Source organism: Gavialis gangeticus, unplaced genomic scaffold (assembly GCF_001723915.1).
Source record: "Gavialis gangeticus isolate Ggan-Ray unplaced genomic scaffold, GavGan_comp1, whole genome shotgun sequence".
Taxonomy (NCBI): Eukaryota; Metazoa; Chordata; order Crocodylia; family Gavialidae; genus Gavialis; species Gavialis gangeticus.
This window is the reverse complement of record NW_017729015.1, coordinates 5,298,724-5,319,914: the sequence shown is the minus strand read 5'-3', so window position 1 is coordinate 5,319,914 and position 21,191 is coordinate 5,298,724. Positions and strand designations below refer to the sequence as shown.

Here is a 21,191-nt window from a genome sequence, read left to right as displayed (position 1 = left end):
ACATTTGAGATGCATCTTCAAAACGACAACCAGAGAGTAGACAGGAGACTTAAAATTATAATCCATAACATACTGTTTTATATACTCTATCAGATAATGGTCAGACTTGCGGCAATCCTACCTGAACTTGACCTCTGGGTGGCCACAAAGGTTAAAAACTAGTAAAGAATTATGTAACAACTGCTAAACTGCAAAACATTCACCCCTCAAGCTTCTTACTCCATACTGTTTAAACAAGTTTTGCCCTGCTGCTAGCACTAACTTGCAGTGGTGAAAAGCCTCAGAGCTGCTAAGGGACTTTTTGGGATCTAAGGCCTGGAATAAAATAACTGAGGGAATAGAAAGAATAAATTCTTCAAAGGCCCCCTATATAAGGTAAAGGGAAGAGGGGAGACATAGGTGCAGGATTAATTGTAGCAAATCACAAAACAAAAACAGCAAATTGTATTTAACACTTTCTTGGCAGGAAAGCGTCTCTGTCTCCCTAAAATTCACTAGGCATATTTCAAAAACTTGTGGCTTTCAAGTGTTACATAAGAAATAAAAGTGTGCAAAAGAACTACACTCCAATCACACAGAAGGGTTACTGTATTTTCTCACACATAACACACCCCCTTATACAATACACACACTGAATTTTAAGGGGGAGCCTGAAAGGGGTAGGGAGGGAATTTTCAACTGAGGTATGCAAGAGGCAGCAGCAGCTAAGGAGCTGAGCCTGCTCCCAAACCTGCTGCTAGCCCTATATGGTGTATGGGAGCCACGGACTGATTGGACACAAAGGGACTGGAGTCGCACTGGGTGCTGGGTCCGACTCAGTGAGCAAAGTCTGGGACTGCCTGCTGGTCCAGATTCATGTACTAAGTTCAACCCTGCACGCTGGTTCTGGAGCAGCACACATCTTTGTCTGCACTCTGGCTCTGAAGCCATGTGCCAGATACAATCTGGCATGCGGCCTCAAAGCCAACATGCAGTCCCACACTTAGCACACACGTCCACCCCAGAACATGGTTCCAGAATCAGCATGCAGCTGGGGAGGAGGGTGCTGCTCACAGGCCTGGAAATTTGCCAGTGAGAGGCAGGAGGAGAGGGGTAGAGCAGCAACAGTGGTAACGGCCACAGCTCCCAGTTGTGGCAACTGAACAATGCCACCACTCCATCCTCCCCACTGCTCTCCAACCAAGTTTCTGGACCTCTGAGGCTCCCTTTTCCTCACATAACACACACCCCAATTTTCCCCAACAGGTTTTGGGGAAAACCATGCAGGATAAGTGTGAGAAAATATAGTACATTCCAACAGCAAAACTTTACCTGTTGTGCACTAGGATTTTTTTGTAGTTGTTCTCAACTTCAGAACCCACACTGAGACTTATACCTACATTAGAGGATTTAGTCTCTAGGGACAAGGGTTTAAAATGCAAACAAAAATTCTGTTATAAGGCTTATAATAGTTTTCCCAGGCTACACTGATACACAGTTAAAGGATTAAATTAAGTCTGCACCAACTGTGGTATGTAAAACATTTTAGGCATAAAAAGAGAAGTTATCCAATGAACAAATGAAAGTGCCTCACCTAATGTTGCAGCTGCTGCAAGTCCTGCGGCATATGGATCTGTTCCTGGGGGAGCAGCACTGATGATGTATGGATTGGGAACAAAGGCAGCAGGAGCTAAACCTGCTGAAAACATACCTGTCAGTAAAAACAAACTTGACTAGAACTGCAGCCCTACCAGAATACCTAAAACAGTTTGACTAACCATCTTGCTATAAATGAACAGCATAAATAGGTTTGAAGGGCTCCGATTTAAAAGTAAAAAAAAAACTTGGCAGCCACTTTTAGATGACAAATTATATACATTTTCACATGAAGTTCTCTGGAGGCTACAGACAATGGGGATTAAAGTTTTCAGTCTTATTTAAACCACCTAATGTGAAATTGGTTGGAAAGGTATGATGTATAGGCAAATGGATCTTGATTCCAAAACATGGCACCCCTAAAGGAAAAAGGCTAGAGAAAAAACATAGTAGAAAAGGTTCAGTTAATTTTTATTCGGTAGTATTGATGCATACCTTTAAACTAAGAGCACACTGCAGAAACGTAGCCAGGAAAGCAAGGTGAACTAGCTAGTGCCGGTTTCCATGCTGCCTTGGCTAGATTACTACCTAAACCCAAGATAGGTATCTTAGTACCATCTTAAGTAGCAGATGCTACACTGCAGTCACTTCTGTGATTATAGGGCAGGCAACACTTTGGCTTCAAAAGGGAGTGGGGGAGAATGCTGTTTGAGTGCTTGGGAGGGTGCAGCAGGGAAGCTGTAATCATTGCGTGTGCATGAACCTGTAACAGTATAGGTATAGCAAAACTCCAACTTTAGCCCTGCTTCAGGGTCAAATTTGCATTGATTTAATTCCCTTGTGTCCTTATAGCATAATGCGCACATATCACTATAGGATTAGGCAACAGCTGCTCCAAGGGTAAGTTAGTCCAGTTTTCTACTGCAGGTCAAATGACCCAGTTTGACAAGGAATCTCAAGGCACTTGAGACATTGAAAGTACTTTCATAAAATGGCTTTACGTAAGGGGAGAGGCCCACCTGATTTAGAGATGAAAGGCAACATACATGGCTTGGAATAGTTAATGGGTTTTGTTAGTGGCAAGGATTTTTGTGGATGGTATCTTTGATTGGACCAATTGTATATTTGACACAGATATAAGTAATCTTTTGGGTATGAAGTGCCCTGAAAGGTACCTGCCTCACATTTCCTGAACCATCAAGGCTGCAACATTACTCCAGCTCTAATTTGACTGGTTGACAGATAGATATAAAACATTTGTCATGACTAAAAGATTTTACTGTCATCAATGAGCAAGCCTTCAGCAGCTCCTCTATTTCCCCCCAAATATACAAGACTAAATGCAGCACTCCACAAGTCAATCTTTCTTGAATACTGTGAATACCAACACATTTGAATAAAGGCATCTTAAACATTTACAACTTCAAATTGCATCCTGCGGGAAGACATAAAAATGGACTGCAAAACTAAACTAGACAAAGATGTAAAATTCAGACCAGAGTTTAAGGTCTATACTAAAAATCCATGTTCTCACTTCATTGTCCTGGTTACCCCAATTTATGTCTGGCTCAGAATAAATGAGTACTTAAGAAATATTCTCATTATTGAACTGTGTTCTCAGTGAGGGCAAGTGTGTCATCATTGCCAGACATGAATGTTGTAAAGTATGCAATAAGGCATTACCAAAATTTTCCAAAATAATCTTTAAACACAGTCTGTTTCTAAAATACATGTCTAGCACCCACATATTAGAAAAACCACAGTTATGTTTTAAAAAGCCTAGCCACTCCTCCCCCCCCCCAGGATATTTCAAAGATAGTCAGTAGCAAGTATTAGCCATCTACTCAAGAGAAATCCAATAAAGACAGATCATTAAATGAAAGACTTACCTATGTGTGGCTGATGGGCAGCTGCCAATGCATATTGTTGCTGCTGTGCTGCTGTCAGCTGCTGAACAGCAAGAGCATTCGGTCTTTGGAACAACTGCAGAAATAAAGAGCAGATAGAGAGCTTTATTCATGCACTAGACCAGTATCCTCGGACTTTCTTTTGAAGCAACCCCTCTAAAGTTTCCTAACATGAGTTTCGCCAGTCTTTATGATATGGAAGTGTCTCTAAAAAGGAAGACTAATAAAATGTTTCTAGGTTATGACAATATTTTTATAAAAATATTTTCATTCAATTATTATTATCCCATTACAAAGGTTTCCTTCAAAACCCTAAAAGGTTTCTACTGCCTTATGTTTTTCTGCTGCCGTCCATTGCCTGAAAAATCTCTCTTCCATTTAAACAAAGACATAAGTCTCACAATTATGGATCACTACTTGATTACAAAGAGCTAGCACAAGATTTTTCCCAGCTACTACAGAGTACACTAAATACAATACTATATTACATTGCCAAGTAGCCAATTGCTTTTGAGAAATATTAGAAGATTGCAAATGATTGTGGAGGTAGAATATAGAATTGGGAACAGGATGGATGATACTCACAAAAAATTAACTAACTATATTAACGTTATCTAAAAATCAGATTTTTAAGCAAGCAACAGAGAAGCTTCCCTCAGTTAAGTCAAGTCATTTCCACCCCCCACAGACATGGGCACGAGGTCTTCTATATTAATCCAGACAGTTGGGAGTATATAGTTCTTCCCTGACAGAAAATAGAAGCCAAACATTAGGATTTTTCAGCGGTGTCATGTGCTTCACATGCAAGGCTCAGCTTGCCAAACTCAACTAAATCTTTGAAAGGAGTTCTCTGTGTTATTTTCTAAGGTGTGAGATTTGAATTTCACTTAAGATGTTGAGAGAAATTGCCATTGTTGTTTTTAAAACAGAACATCTCAAAGACCACACTAATTTGAGAGAAGGGATCTAGACTGGTAAAACAAACCAAAAAAATTCCTCTCTAATTTCATGCATTAGACCAGATGCTCAGCACTGCTCAAAACGATCAGCAATTCTCTTCTGGAACTATACATTAGCTGATGGTGGGGCATTAACTAACAACTACCAACATTAGAGAATATGAATACCACATAGCTCCCTTGATTAACCGTAGTAGCGGTGATCCTACCTAACCTTCCAGTGTAATGGGTTTTATATGCCCAATGTACTGCCTTCAATGCTCTGAAGCAAGCTGTCTTAAATAGTACCTTTCTCCCCTTGAAAAAACAAGAGACTCTTTTACTACTTCTCTTTGAATGCCAAGAGAGAGGAAGGGTGACTGCACCCAAAAGCTTGCTAAGAACTTTTTTCCAACTACTCAGTCTAATAAAAGATATCACATCTACTCAAAGAACCATGCCTGCCTAATAAAGATGAAGACTTTGAGCCTCCATTCCAGATGAACTGTGGTTACTTCCCCAGCTCATGGAATTCAGTATCCTAAAACTCGTGCCTGGAGACCTGGGACAAATGGCCATTTTGTGGAGTACTAAAGCATGCCACATTTCCGTCTGTTCTCTAAAGCTTTAGCCTGAATAGGAGTTTCCCTTTCAAAAAAACAGCCAAGAGGATCTGATGTTTGAACACTGATTCACGCCGCGTAGAGATATTCAGTTTCTCCCTAGAGTCACAGCTCTCCCAGAAGAAAACTATGAGGGTACAGATGTTCAGCATTTTTCTCTCAAAGCAAAAAATAGCTGCTCTGAGAGAAAAATAACCCAGGAACAACCAGGGAGCATTTCTCCTGAGAAAGCAAATGTCTGTACACATTCTCTTTCGAGAGAAACCACAGCAGTCTTCCTGCATCCCAGAGTGCTTTGCTCCCACCCATCTCCCAGGTGGGGCATATCAGTCACTAGACTCCAACCCCAGTAGGGAGCAAAACGTGCCCTTGTCACAATCCCACACTGTACTGCAGGGAGGTACAGGCTGATTCTGAGCAGCCTGGGTCAGTCAATCAGAGGTGCACAGTGTACTGCTGCCATCTGTCTCCAAGCAGACTGAGGGAGTCTTCAGAGCATACTAAGATCTGTGGAGCACCAGCCCTGCAAGCTGTCTTCTCTTCAAGGGCTCAGCACTGTTTGTTCTGTTCAAGCATCTCCACATAAGTTTTTCTACCTGGAGAACAAACCTAGAAGAATTTCCCCAGACCATTTGAACATGTGTACCCAGCCTTAATCACTGATTACTTCTCTGAATGCCTTAAACCTACAAATGATGCGAGTCTGAACTGATATCCCCCAAAGGCTCAGGGAACAACTATTTAACATTCTCCAGACACTCAATTCTTACTCCTAAGAGGAAAAACCTGTACATAGGGAAGAGATGGAGAAAAAAATCTGGGCAAGTGTTTAGGAATGTTAGTGCCTTCCACCTTTGTATTTCTGGCTCCCTTCTTGTCTGCAAAAACACATTCGCTTAGTTGAGTTCACATGCGCAAGCACACACACATACATAGCCTCTGTGTAGTAACACACAGAGATATACTGCCCTTTCTGTGGAGTTCCATGAATCTATTACAATGACTACTTCAAATGGTTTGCAACTTGGGGCCAGAACCAACCAGAGGCAACAGGTAAATGTCCCACCTCCTGAAGTTGCCTCCATTTCTTTACACTCAAAATAGCTGCGAGGCTCAATCAAATTTTAGAAAAGCTCTGCAGCAGGAAGGGAGTTTTTCTGAGAACAATTCCAAATTTTACTTCTATTATCCCTTCCCTCCCAAATGATCTTTCCAGGGTCATTCAGAGAATGGGTACCAGAAAGAGAGAAAGCATTGTATCCACAGCTGAAACAAAAGGATTTGCTGAAGTTTCAGAGTTCTTTTCCTTCCGTGGATGATGGGCTTACCCTGATCCTGACAAGTCACCACTTTTGATGAAGTTTTCATAAAAATTGGGAAGAACACAATCAGTCTTACCCCAGGGAGAAATTCTCCTGTATTAGGCAAGAAAAGTTTCTTATCTTATGTATGCATGGCCAACTGAAGGAAAAAACACCACAAAGCCTTCCATTAGCAGAGTGGCTCCTTTATCCAGAAATATTTTGCTGCTTGTAAGTCTACTTAATAAACTGGTGACTAATATATTTGCTTCCAGAAACAGTAGTTAAAGTGATCAGCAGCTTCCACGTGTATCAGAACTCAGGATGGGAGGAAGTAAATGACCTCTCACAGTGGACAAATTTTCTAATCTTTTCCATTATTCCCTAGGGAGAGAATTTAACAACGAAAATGTTTATGCCTTTTGACTGAAAAGGCCACAGCTCTCCAGCCTGATAAGCCTAGCAGACTCTTCTAGAGTCTGTCTCTCACAGAGTACGTTTACTACTTCAATATTCCATGTAGGAAAAGACAGATTTAAAATGAATATCTGGATGAAGTCATTACTTCCACCATATACCCCAAACAAACAGCTAACAAGTAAAACTCATTCTGCTGTCTGTCCAGTTTAACACGTTATAAATCTATAAGATATGGGTTTGAGTTCCTTTGGGGAGGAGTGGGGGGGAGGGGAAGGGCGTGGCAGCAGAGAAAGGATCATCATAATCGAGTGTTTAAGCAAAAGGACCAAGTCTCTCAAGTACAGCATTCTTAGTAGGGGTGCACCAATAAAGATTTTCTTGGGTGATATCAACATACTAGCTGCAGCTCCAACTGCGCTTTGGCCTTCCTGACTTCATCCATGTATGCCCAAGCAATGCTCTTATACTCCTCCCCAGTTATTTGTCCAAGTTTCCACTTCTTATAGGCTCCTTTTTGTGATTTGATTTACTGAAGAATTCCCTGTTAAGCCAAGCTGGTCTTCTGCTGTATTTGCTAGTCTTCCTGCACATTGGGATGGTTTGTTTCTGTACTCTCAGTAAGACTTCTCTGAAGTACAGCCAGCTCCCCTGGACTCCTCTCCCCCCCCGCCCACCACCACTCCCCCCCAGACTGGCTTCCCAGGGGATCCTGCCCATGAGTTCCCTGAGAGAGTCAAAGTCTGCTTTTCTGAAATCCAGGATCTTTACTCTGCTGCTCACCATCCTTCCTTTCCTCAGGATCCTGAACTCAATCATCTTGTGGTCACTGCTGCTCAACTTGCCATCCACTACTATATTCCCCATCACTTCATCCCTGTTTGTGAGCAGCAGGTCAAGATCACAGCCCCTCGTTGGTCTCTCCAACACTTGCACCAGGAAGTTGTCCCCAACACTCTCCATATAGCCCATGCACTGCTGTATTGCCCTCCCAGAAGATTGCAGGCTGATTGAAGTCTCCCATGAGAACCAGGGCCTGTGATTGGGAAACCTGCACTAGCCGTTTGAAGAAAGCCTCATCCAACACCTCCTCCTGGACTAGTAGTCTATAGCAGACACCAACTACATCACCCTTGTTGCTCTCCCCTCTGAACCTAACCCAGAGACTCTCAACAGGCCTATCCAGTTTCATGCTGGAGCTATGAACAATCATATGGCTCTTGTACACAAAGTGCAGCTCCTCCGCCTCTTCTCCCTTGCCTGTCCTTCCTGAACAGTTTGTGCTCATCCATGACAGTGCTCCAACCCAAGTCTCTGTTATTCCAATCATATCATAGTTCCGCGATTGTGCAGGGACTTCCAATTTTTCCTGCTCATTTCCCAGGCTCCATGCATTTGTGTACAGGCACCTAAGGTATCTAGTTGATTGCCCTGATTTCTCAAGAAGTATGAGAACACCTCTCCTGCTGCTGCCCCCTCCTGCTTGCTCTTCCTCCAGGTCTCCCACTTCCCTACTTTCCTCAAGGCTTTGGTCTTCACCCACCAACAAACTTAGTTTAAAGCTCTCCTCACTAGGTTAGCAAGACTGATTGTGAAGACACTCTTCCCTCTGTCAGGTGGATTCCATTACTTCCCAGCAATCCTTCTTGGAACACCATCCCATGGTCAAAGAAGCCAAAGCCCTGCACAGCCAGGTATTAATCTGCAGGATGCACTGGTACCTGCCCAGGCCCTTTCCCTTGACTGGAAGAATTGAAGAGAACATCACCTGAGCCCCAGATCCCTTCACCCTTGCACCCAGAGTCCCATAATCACTTTCAACCCACTCAGGATCTCCCCTGGCAATATCACTGGTGCCCACATGGATGAGCAACCTGGGTTAATAGTCAAAGGGCCAGATGAGTCTCGGTACTGTGACATCTTCGATCCAGGCTTCGGGAAAGCAGCAGACTTCCCAAGACAACAGGTCAGGTCGGCAGGTGGCTCCCTCTGTCCCCCACATAAGGGAGTCTCCAACCACCACCACCCGTCACTTCTTGGTGGTGGTTGCCTCAATCCCTCCCACCTTGGTGAGGCCTGGCCTATCCTCCTGCACCAATGGAACATGCTCGTCCTTCTCTGTTGTTGAGGCTGCATCTCTGTCCTCAAGACAAATTGCTGCAGGTGGACGTGAAGATTTCTGGTTGCTGCCATGTCACAGGCTTCAAAGCTTCCACCCTCCTGAGAGTTCATGTCCTCTCTCTTTTCCAGCACTGCCTCTGGCAGTTCTTCCTTCAGTCTCAGAGGTCTCTTCCAGCATCAGATCAATAACCTCTTCATGGCAGAAATTGCTTCAGAGCTTCATCACCTCCTCTTGCAGTTCTCTTGCCTGTTCCCCAAGAGACACCACCAGGAGGCATTGCTTACACCACAGACAGCCCCCAACCTAACTGCCACTGGGAAGAACCTGCAAGCCACAGTCCCCACAACACCAAACTCAGACCCGGGTGGAAGCCTCGATGGCGAGCAGTCCAGCCTGGACAGAAACTTCACAGGTTTGGTCTCCATTGCCCCAAGCAGAGGCAGTGGAAGTGGCTCTAGCACTGTAATATCCTCCAGCCTTTCCCTGGGTCTCTTGATCTGCCTTCTGTCTTTTACTGCCCTTCTTCCAAACACACTTTCCCTAGCAAACTTGCCTGGAAGCTGATCTGTTCCCTGGCCCCAAAAGGTTCCTTTGTCCCTGGTTCCTCAACCAAGCTGAAAGGCTCTCCTCTTAAAAGCGGGGGGGGGAGGGCAAACTAATTTGTGAACTGGCCTGCAAACTGCTTACCTTGTTTGCAGTCTGTTTGCTGGCTCCCTGGCTTAGGGAGTCTCCTTTTATACCCTGCTGGGCCTGGACTGGCTCTGCCTCCTCGTTAAGGCTTATCAGGCCCAGGCAGCAAATCACTCAACCAGCAACACTCCCAGCTTCCGTAGATCTTAGCATGAAGAACAGGAAATACTGCACAACAGGACAGTTGATCTAGTCTTGCCTGCAAATTTCCTTTAAGAAAGTGTCCACAGATGTAGCTTACTCTAGAGACAAATAGATCATCCAGAATAGGTGAAAATCTACAAAGAAGGATTGTGATTTGCAGTCATTAGGTGAAAGTTACTGTGCTCTTTATTAGGAAAAAGTATTCTTTTTCCCCTCAAAGCATATTAAGCAAACTGTAAATTTTAAAAGGTGGATTTGAATCAGCCCTGGAGTTACCTGATAATGCAGGGTTTTTCAACTGGGGGTACTTCTGATGTCCTCAGGGGGCACTCGCCAGTGGGCACTGCTGCCAGCACGCTCACTGATTAGCCATGGGACCCCCCGGATGCTGATCAGCTGCTGGGGGACACCCCCCGCTTGTCTGGCCACCAGGGGACTCCTGCCTTCTTGACTGGCCACCGGCAGTACAATGACCCAAAAAGGTTGAAAACCCCTGTAATAATGCATTCCCCTGCTGCCAGTGACCTACCAGCTGCTGCCTGCCCCCACCAGCAAAATATGCTGATGCCCCCACTGGCATGGCACTGTAGACATTATTCAGAGAGAAACATTTCAGGGAAGCAAAGACATATTTTCCTACTGTGCACTGTACATGGGTGTTTACAGACACATAAGGAACAGGAGGATGGCAGCAAGAATTACAGCACTGGGCTTTAGAAGCAGAGGAAATGTTGCTTAAGAAGAATCTAATACAACTGTTTTCAAACTGTGAAAAACTGCTTGTGGGGGGTGGGGGGGGAGTGCAGTGCAAGGAGGGCACGGGCAAGAAGTTTACAAGGAGCCAGCACCACTGCAGCCTTGCAGGGGGATGATGAGCCTGCAGCACGCTCTCTTAGTGGTCTGCTGCGCCTCTGGGACCCCAGTGCAGCAGGCATGCAGCCTAGAGCAAAAGCAGGGCCAAGGCAGAAGGCACTGGAGCCGCAGCAGGTAGTGCCCACCAAGCCAAGCTGCAGCGCTGCTAGGATGAGGGGTGCCCTGTGCCTGGCTGTGCTGTTCATCTGGGAGGGAAGACAGGAACGAAAATCTGTAGCTCAAAGAAGAGCTCAGCTCAAAGTTTGAAAACTGCTGGTCTAACATGTTGTAGGCCACCTAAGAGTATATAGACAAAAGTACATTGTAGCTGATTTAAAAAATAACGGTGGGGGGCTGCTGTTGCTGCCTAGGAAGATGCAGCAGCTCTTACAATCTGTTACCTCTGTATGATGTTGTAGGATTACAAATTAGCTAAAACACCCTACCCTTGACTCTGACTAAAGCAGGGTTAAAGCTAGAGAGGTTTTGCTACACTCAAATTACTACTGAGTCATTCCGACACAACCGCTTCATCATAACAGCTTTTATCAGTCTCCTCTGGTATTGATACATTTGTTATACTTCAAGGGAGGATGAGACAGCTGACACTAGAATGGTTGTGGGGGTGACAGGCTGGAGGTCTTGGAACAATCTGGATTCAAAACATGAGTAAAGCAAGTGGTGAAGCTTTCAGGAAATTGGTGGTAAGGTCAAATTAATACTCCTCAGGGAGAGGATCTGTCCCATTCCACCTATAAGTCAGCCCCCTTGCACTCGTGGAGGTCTTTGGAGATGAAGGTTTACCATGTCACTGATGGCTGCAAGGGATCTACATAGTGTTATGGAGGAAGTTGCCTGCTGCTGTGTGTCTAGGGGTCTCTATAAGCCTTCAAAGCCTGTTGCAGCCATTGTTCTGTTCAAGCCTCGTCTAACCCGTTGGCACTCCAGCTGCTAAGACAAGAAAAACTGAGCTCAGGGAGCCAGTGAAGCCCTCACTGATAAGGTATTACTAAATGTACTGTGTTCATCCACACGCTTTGAAGAACTATGCTCAAAACACGAGGAGGGACATAAAAGATCACAGAAAAAAAACCAGATAAATATCACAGTGTAAACCTGTTTTGACAGATTAATATTGCTTTTCATTCCATTTTTTCTTTTACAACTGAAATAAGCAAGATCTAAGAAGACGTCATGTTGCATCTACGAAAATATTTGTAAACATCTAATAGGTTAACCTAAGGCAAGTCACATTTATAGACAAGGATACAATGCACAATGTAATTCACTGATATGGCTTAAGTGACTAATTTATTAGCATCATTTTAAAAGCCCCCCCCCCCCCCGCCTAAGACTAACCCACAAAGTGTCATAAACAACAGTAGTTTTCAACCTTTTTGTACCAGGACCCATTTGTAAACATTGATGGCCAGTCCCAACCCAGTAAACAGTTTACTTAGGAAGGAGAAGCAGCTGGCAGGGAAAAGACTATACCGTAATGAGCAGGAGGAGCAGCATTTGAAATGGAAGAGCCTGCCACTTACCGAGTTTTGACAAGCTGTCAAGGGCCACATAGGTAGCCCTGCCCCTTGACAGGTACCCCACCCCCTGGTCACCGTCTTGTCACCAGAAGTCTACCCCCTAACTCCTGGCCTTGCCACCGTAAGTCCCTCCCCTTGCCCCAAAAGTATTCTTTTCAGCAAGGGGTTTTGCCATCTCAGAATCAGAAAAATACCAAATTATATTCTAAAAAGTGAGCATCTACAACATTCATGAATTTGATTTCAAAAAATATATTTGTCCTGATTTACATGAGTTTGCGTAGTGTATTGAGAGGTGACTGCACAATAGCTTAAAATTAAGTCTTATTCTTGTATATTGTGGGGGGTGGGTATAGATTTGTGGGGGCTGTGGGTATGTGGGAAGGGTGGATGGGGTTTGTGTATGGCAGTGCAAGGGGAGGTGTAGGTGCACGTGTATGGACAGGTGTGTGTGGGACTCGCCCTATGAACACACACACACACACACTCTGCCTCATGCCTGCAGACACACTTCGCACACACATACACACCCCTACCAGCGCGGTCCCATGTTCCATGGTCCGGGGATGCAGCCGGGAGCCACCAGTTGCTGGAGCAGGGGCAAGAAAGTAGGGAACTGGCTGGGGGTGGGCAGGGCTGGGCTGCTCAAGCCTGCAAGCCTGCTGAGGGCTCCCTCTGGGTCCCATTGCCCCTGGCTCCAGCCAGCTTTAACAGGGAGCCGGGGTGAATAAATATTAAATTTACTAAATTTTTTTTTAGAGGCTCTGCAGACTGGATAGAATGGCCTGGTGGGCCGGACCTGGCCCGCGGGCTGTATTTTGCCTGCCCCTGCTCTAAGGCGCTGTGGCACCCTTGGTTGCAAATCATTGCTCACTTGCTGCTTTAGACACAAGCTTCAGCACTCAGCCAATAGTTATGGATGTGAGAAGGTTAAAACAGGGCTCCATTGTTTTGCAATCTGCTTGGCATCCCAGGATCTCCAAGCATGCTTATTTCCCAGCAAAAAAAGCAGAACTTACACTTAAAATACACACTGCAATTTTGAGGGACAGGTGCATGTTGTATGTGAGAAATAAGGTATACAGTCTTTTTATTGTTCTCAGGAAGTATTTGAAAAATGAGATTCTTCAGATACTTCCTTCAGGAAACAATTAAATATCTACCCTTATAAGGGAGCCAGACTTTACACAACAATAAAAAACATCCATGCTGTGTGGTTTTTCAATTTTACTTAGAAATATGTTTACTCCAAATTATTGCAATTGGAAAACTCAGCACTTAGCAAATACACTAGGAAATTAGTGCAACTGGCAAATGATAGCAGCCTGAAACACTTCTGGAATAGACCCCAGTAAATTTGGCTGCTGGACTTACTGCAGTAAGTAAGTATCTACTCTGTCCTTTGGAGCCAAATGCATTGTGTTTTATATTGAGATATGTTAAGAGGGAGGTTACAACTAAGAGCTAAGCACTACAAGTAATGGAAGCCTTGCATTAATACAGCAGATCTATTTCTGTACCTCCTCCAGCTCCCAAATAAGACATGTACCTTGTTCTGTGCAAGCAAAATGGAGGGGGGAGGGGGGTTTCCAGCCTCTTACCTGCCACAGCACAGACTGCCTATGGCTGAATGGAGCTGTGATGGAGACCACTTGTCAGCGTCATTCACCCTGCCCTTGCAGCTCCAAGCCAGAGGTTTAACCCTCTTGCAGCTGTCAGCCTGGGAGCCAAAAGCTGCTGCCAAATTGGCAGCAGCTGTGAAAAGGTTAAAACTCTAGCTGTGGAGCTGCAGTGAAAGAGAATGAGTGATAAATGAAAAGTGGACTCCACCCCTGCTCCATGCGGACAGCTCCCAGCAGCCATTCTAGTATGTCCATACCTCCATCCCAGCACAAAAATCCGTTTCCTCGCTTAAGACGTGCTCTCCAATTTTGGATGACTAATTTTCATGAAAAGGGTGCATGAAGTATGAGAATAAATATAATATTTACAGATCTTGTCGTCAAGGTCATTGTAGGTATGAGTAAAATGGTAAGGCCATTATCCTAACATAATGCTGAAACATTTAGTTGCTTCTTCCCATGAGACTATTTTGGAACCATTTATTTTCTAACAATATTATCTGAATTTGAAGATATGAGCCAAGTCTAGCAGATACATTCAACATGCACTAGCTGCATTACTGAGTGCGATAGTATATCCTGCTATCTACTGAGATCAGTGAAGTTGAGGTGATACAGAATTGTAGGGCATGTAGGCCAGGAGCAGAAACAGTGAGGACAATTACATTAAAAAATGGATATTTCTAGATCTGCTGCATGTAACCATTATTTGCCTAGTCTATTTTTTTTATAATCACATCAGTCAAGTTTGCAGAACTAATATAGCCACAGGAGTTGCACTGTAATTTGTTTCTTACAGCAACAAACTTTTCAGCTAGATTCCAATTCCAAATTTTTATTGCCAGTGGTTAAGTTCAAGAAGACAAACACCCAATTTCTGGAAACAAAGAATTCATAAGGTCGGCAGAAAAATAAATAAATAAAAGTTCACTTTGAATTGTAAATTGTAAAAGTCTCATTCTCTATGAAAGACGTGAAGGAAATTGAAGTGTGAATTACACAGATGTTATATTTCTGCTGTCGCCTCTCTGACCATAACAATACTTTGGAAAGCAATTTCTTCTCATTAGCTCTACTACAGGACCCTACTTTGAGCTAGATAAAAACTGCAAAAAGGTTTTCAAAAGGTTTCAGTTTCATCACATAGGAAAGAAAAAAAAAGTGGCAGCACATTGACAAAATCCTTCACACCAGAAAACACAACACAACAGTTTAAAAAGAAAAGAAAACTTAGTTTGGCTATTTTCAATCTAGTGGATTATAAATTAGTGAAATATTTGTTCTGCTTATCATCAACAGCACTTTGCTCTCACAAGCTCTCCAAAAACCAGTGAATAAAGCAGCTTGACCAACTAACCCACAATATAGTCAAGTTATTTATGTTTAAAAATAGCAAGAGCTACTGGAGTGGCCCTCCATATAAACATAGAACATTTCACTGGCATTTTACTACACGTAACAGGAGACTTGCTTTATGAACTGATGACCAGACATACAGGTTTTCCTCAGTTTATGCAGTACATGCGTTCCTGGAGAATGGCACATAAATTTAATTTGTATAAAGCAAACCTACTTTATAACGTACAAATAGGGATAGGTTCCCATAGCAGTGCAGGAGGGAAGTGAGTGAGGCTGGGACTAGGGAAGGGGTGGGGGGAGGGATGCACAAGGTAGCAAAGCAGAGGGAACAGAGTGGCACTCACCCCAACCCCTGCTGCAGTGGCCCCGTGAGCAGCCGGTGCTAACTGCCTGCAGCCGCTGAGCAGCACCGTGCTCCACCCATTCTCCCCAGGCCTGGGCTCTGCCTATCCCTACTCACCCCAGCTCTTGGGCCATGCCGCGCCACGGTGCAGGCAGCTGGTGTTGGCTGCTCCCAGGGCCACTGCAGCAGGGGCAGGGGTGAGTGTGGACAAGCAGAGCCCTGGGAGGCACAGGGTGCAACACAGCTTGTCTACACTCAAGCTAGCCCGTTTCAGTGACCCTGGAAGTGGCTGGCGCCAGCTGTGGAGGGAACTATCAGTGGGTGTGCGGAGTGCACCTCTTGTTGCTCTGCGCCCCCCAGGGGGGCTGTGGGCTTGGGGGCTGTGCTGGGCTCTTCTTGGGAGGCACATGCCTCCAGATCCACATCCACAGCAGGCTTAGACCCATGATGGCACCGGGCTCTTCCCAGCACTCGGGGCAAGCCACACTGAGTGCCAGGAACAGCCCAGTGCCGCCACCAGCCCCAGCATGCAGCAGCAGCAGCAGCCTATTGTCCCACATGCAGATCTGGGGGCATGCCCCCCCCCCGAGAAGAGCCCAGCACACCCCCCTAGCCTCCAGTCCTTCCGGTTGGTGCGGAGCAGCAAGAGGCACCCCACCTCCCACCGGCTGCTCCTGCTGCAGCAGGGACTAGGGTGAGTGTGGACAAGCTACAGGGCATCCCGTGCCACCTGGGGCTCTGCTTATTCTTCCTCACCCCAGCCCCTGCTGCAGCAGCCCCAGGAGCAGCAGACACCAGCTGCCTGCACCAGGGCACAGCACAGCCCAAGAGGTGGGGTGAGAAGGGACAAGTGAGGCCCAGGGCAGGGGGACAGACGAAGCACAGTGCCACGGTCCTTTCCCCTCCCCACAGCAGACTTACCTGGTTGGGCCCAGGGGGATGGAGGGGTGGTGCTATGCCGATCGCGCAAGAGTGAATTTACCTCACATATGATGAATTATGGGTCTACAAATGTTCATCACATAACAGTAAATTTGCATATACAAAACCCACATAAAAAAATAAAGGGAAACCTGTATTCTATCCATGATGGACTGCCCTGGGCTGCCTGAAGGGAAGGCTGGTTGAGCACATCTTGTGAGCTACAAGTTTTGGAGGGGGCATGTGAAGCAGGCAGAGTACCCAGGAATTTTCAGTGGATTCTGACCTCATTTTATCTTAAAGTCACAGCCAAGCTAAAGCAAGACACTTCAGACACACCCTTCTCCATTAACTCCATTATGATTTGGTACTGCAGAGATGGCAATACACCACTGCAATTTCTAGGCATAACAATATTACTTTTGAGTCTATTAATTTATCTTTGTTGATTTGCTAGTTAAAAGTAGCTTCACATATCAGCTGTCTGAAGCTACAATAATTCAACAGCAGCACCTTTTTACCTATTTAATGACTGACTTTAAATGTGCTTAATACTGTTTTCCAGTCTGCTATATACCAAGAAGGCTTTCATCAGATTCAGTTCAGCACAGTACTTGTATATAAGGTCTCTTGTTACTGAACAGTGTTCAGTGAATGAGTAGCCCCTCCACACAGGTAACAAAGAATACATGCTGCCTCTGGGACAAATCAGAAACAAGGAGTCAGCTGATTTGTCTACTGGAAGCTCTGGAGAAGGAAAAAGGAGGAGTTTGTGCATGAATAGTTTACCTGTTGTTGAGAATTGTAATCAAAGAGCCCCACAGTTGCTGCTGCTGAGTCCACTGGTACTTGAGTGCCAGAGTAATCAAACTGAAGAGGCTCCATGCCAACATGTTCCATTGGATCCAGAGGAACACTCTGTGACTCCATGTTGGAGAAATCTTCCACAGGCTTGGCACCATTAGTACTCGTCAGCTGGGCTAAGCCCTCCGATCCATTCTGGTTTGGACCCAGAAGATCCACTTCGTTAGCAGAATTCGGACAGTTACCAGGTGTACGGCTACACAGAAAGATAGATGCAAGTATGACTAAGGTACAGCTGATCAAAACAATTCAGTAGTTATTTCCACCGTTAAATTAAGCACATTCCAAGTATTCTACTGGAGTATTTCTTCTATGAGATTTTCTCCAAAGAACAATTAAACCAATAGGGTGGCATGATTATCTTATCTAAGGATAGATGGAAATAGCTCACTAGTGAAACCATCCATTTCTTAAAATTATATTTTCCAGTCCAAAAAGTTAAAAAATGTCATTGTAATAATGCTGTCCTGTTTGCATATGAAAAATAGCATTGCTATCTGTAGCACTATATATGCCCTTGTAGAGCTACCAAAAGCAGATGAACAGACATGCACCCTGTCTGTAGCACCATGGAAGTGGTGCAAGGCTACAACCATGACCTTGATCCAAGCAGACTTTTTCTCTAGTGCTATGTTTTGTAATGCCAGGTGTAACGTGTACAGTTATACGGACAGGGGGTCTCTTACTCCCTCCCAGCATCCCATAGTGCTCTACTCTGGCCCCCGCCTCCCCTCCCCAAGGGGAGGAAAGAGGGGCAGCAGCAAGTTTGCTTTGCCCACACAGGATGATGAACCTCAAAGAACACAGCTGTCCCCAGAGCGGCAATTCTTCTTGCCCACCACCCCTCCAAAAGGTGGTGGACTGTTTCTGAGTCCATGGAGTACAAAAATAAATATTTAATAAGAGATGCAGAATGCACACTGGAGAAAAAACAATCCAACCTCTTCTTAGGGAAATGGAGATATAGGGCCTATATAACTTCCTAGACTTAATTACTCTAGCTTCATCTGAGAGCTGAATGCTAAGCTACTGGGATGTGGATACCATCTGTGGCAATTAACTGATTAGCAAGGAAATGGGTAGGAACTAAAATTGATCGGAAACATTTTGGACAGTGTAGCTCTCTTCAGATGCCACACTTCTCTAAGAGCCAGAATTTAACAGGTGAATACTCAAAGATTTCCCCCCCACCCTGTAATGTGAATAAACAGCAAGAACAGTTCTCCAGAGGGATCAAAATAGCACAGACTCTTGGTAATGCCTTTTAGCAGAAACAAGTTAATGGAAGCATAGCACTATGCTTTGAAGGGTTTCCCCAGTATATTTTTTTTTAAAAGACATTTGTTTTGTGAAATATGTATGTGGCTCCACTCCTGTTTTAAAAATCCCATCTTTAATATTCAGCTCAATTTCTGAATGCTTAAATCTTAAACGTTGGTCATTCACGACTGACACTTCATAAGGAACCCAAGAGGGGAAACCCTAACATGACTACCCAAAACCTCTAAGATATGCCTACTGCCCCGAACGCTTAACACAAAATGGGGGTTATTTTATCATCACCTTAAAGTCAGTTCGTCCAGAGGGTAAAAAGTCAATTTACATGTTATGATGGATTTTTAGGTTAGGAGAAACCAGTCATGAAAAAAAAGCACTAGAAAATTACTACCGTTAGACTTTTTTAAAAGGTGTATATTCCCAGAGCCGCTAAGCAATTATTCCAATATTTAATGCTGTTGCTCTACAATTGCACTCCTTAAAATCTGTCTATAGTTCCTGTCAGGCTATTTTAATTGCTTCACACAGCTTTGGACTAAAAGGTGAAGTAGTTCATCATAACTGCACAGCCAATGATATATATTCATATATGTTAAAATATATGATAAACTGGTATATGTATCAGAGCTTCGAATTTTTTAAAGAAGTTTTCTTAGACTTTGAAATGACACCAAGCGCATAGGATGTCGTAGGATATGCAGCAGCAAGCACACATGCATTCGCTGTACAATTTGATGGCCAAGATCCAGGAAGTTTTCACAAAACCAAGAGAAAAAAAGCTTCAAAAATTTAGACTACAGACTATAAACACCTAAGAACAGTTTCTTATGGGAAATAGTTGAAGTGACACAATCAATTTTAAACCAAGGTGATGTATAATTAAAGCAAAATATATATTATTACACATACAGCCACCCAATTTGCTTGATTACAAGACAAGGTCCTGTCTTCCCCCTCATTTAACAAGAGTCCCTCCTCCTGGAATTGAATACTGGGGTTAGGCAGCTACTCCAGCTCCAGCTCTGGTTCTGGCCCCTACTCTGTGGAAAACCACAGCTGTTGCCTGCAACCCCTGCTTTTCTACCCTGCAGCCTCAGGCCCTTGGTCTGCACCCCACTCTCCCCCAGCACTGCTTCTGCCCTCCTGCAGTCTCCCACTTCCCTGCTCCACATCTGCAGCCTCTGCCATGGCCCTCCCCTATCTCTTTGCTCTGGCCCCAGCAGGCTTTGTCCCAAGCCATGGAGCACAGACAAAGCCTGCAGGAACAAGGGTCAGCAGGGAGGGGGAGGGATAGGTAATGGGGCAAGTCACCTGCTGTCCCCACCACCTCCCCACTACCACCCATCCCCCACTACACCCCCACCTCCCCTGAAACCTGTACCACTATTTCCCTGCTGCAGAGAAATTAGGTAAATATGAGGGTGTATTTGTTTGTATTTATTAACCACCCCCCCCCGCCAAAGCACAGAGCTTGCCCTGCACAGATCAGTGAATGGACAAGAACTGAAGTCATTCTCCATCTCCTGCATCTATGAGGATTCCCTGTTTGTACCTATTGATGTGCCGTCAACAAAAATAAATAGACCTGAGCAAACAGAGTCTTTTCTGGCACTTATTACAAGACTTGTTTTGCAGGATTTCCAAAGGTAAAAGTAATGCATTAATCTAATTCATAAGTGATCGTGTACATACCTGAAATCTTTAACATCTGGATCAATCCCATTTTGTACAGGCAAACCATTGGTCTTATCCATCACATCTCCTTCCTCCTTTAGATCGCCTAATTTATCTCCATCAAATGTACCCTTATTTTTCTTATCACCTTTATCATTTTCATCATTTTCTGCATCCCTTGGCCCCTAGACAAAATATACGCATTCGTTTTAATATGCTCGTTTAGTTTTCTTCAGAGATGTTTAGCAGCAAACTTAATCATATTACATTAAATATGATACATCACATTAAAACATCATTTTACTTGCAGCAACAGTAAAGATTACCATGACTGTAAAAGATAACAAAATTAGCATTTTCCTATTTTTTAAAAAGAAGAGGGACAAAATTGTGCATAACCTGTTTCCTATGCTTAGTGAGGCAAGGCAAACTTTCTAGGTAAGTGCCTAGTAGAAATAATGGGCAACATCTTTAAAAATACTTATACCCCATTTTCAAAAATGACTTTGGTGTAACATTTTCATGCTCAAATATTTGCAAAACTGGCAATAGAGTCACGTGTGTGTGAAGACAAGGGCAGAGTTGGAACTGCATATTACAATTTTAAAAACATGGGTATACTACTGCCTGAACTGCTTTTCACTCCTACATTGACTAAACTTAGCATTGTGGGTGTTCCTCTAATTTAGTTATAAAAGGCAAGAAATTAAGTCTAAATAGCCAGATGACATTAAAGAAAGCACTGATCATTTGCTGCCTTCTATTTCAAATGAGGGAAAATATATTATGCATGACAGCAAAAGTGCCAGAACACCATAGAATTAAATCATTTTCCATTCTTCCTCATAATAAATGTAATTAGTGGATGAACTTTGTTACTTTTAAATACAAAATCCCTCATTAAAAACCACAAAACAGTTCTGAAACCACCTTCCAATAAAAAAAAAAAAATATTTTTGCTCATTAGTATCAGGCAGCAAACTAGGAAACACTAGTTGTACAAGCAGACTTTGAGCCTAA

General features: G+C 44.1%; 1 protein-coding gene across 6 annotated transcripts in view; it reads right to left on the bottom strand.

The window, feature by feature from the left end:
- PUM1 (pumilio RNA binding family member 1) overlaps positions 1–21,191 on the bottom strand; it is a 181,554-nt gene that overhangs the window by 63,431 nt on the left and 96,932 nt on the right. For 3 of the 6 annotated variants that reach the window (XM_019512135.1, XM_019512137.1, XM_019512136.1), the window contains exons 6-9: positions 20,190–20,356; positions 17,145–17,415; positions 3,465–3,558; positions 1,574–1,690 (exon numbers count right to left, since the gene is read on the bottom strand). In XM_019512135.1, coding sequence (XP_019367680.1) covers positions 1,574–1,690; positions 3,465–3,558; positions 17,145–17,415; positions 20,190–20,356 — 649 coding nt within the window. The remainder of the gene's footprint in view (positions 1–1,573; positions 1,691–3,464; positions 3,559–17,144; positions 17,416–20,189; positions 20,357–21,191) is intronic. The other 3 variants (XM_019512139.1, XM_019512140.1, XM_019512138.1) reach the window with 2 other exon arrangements.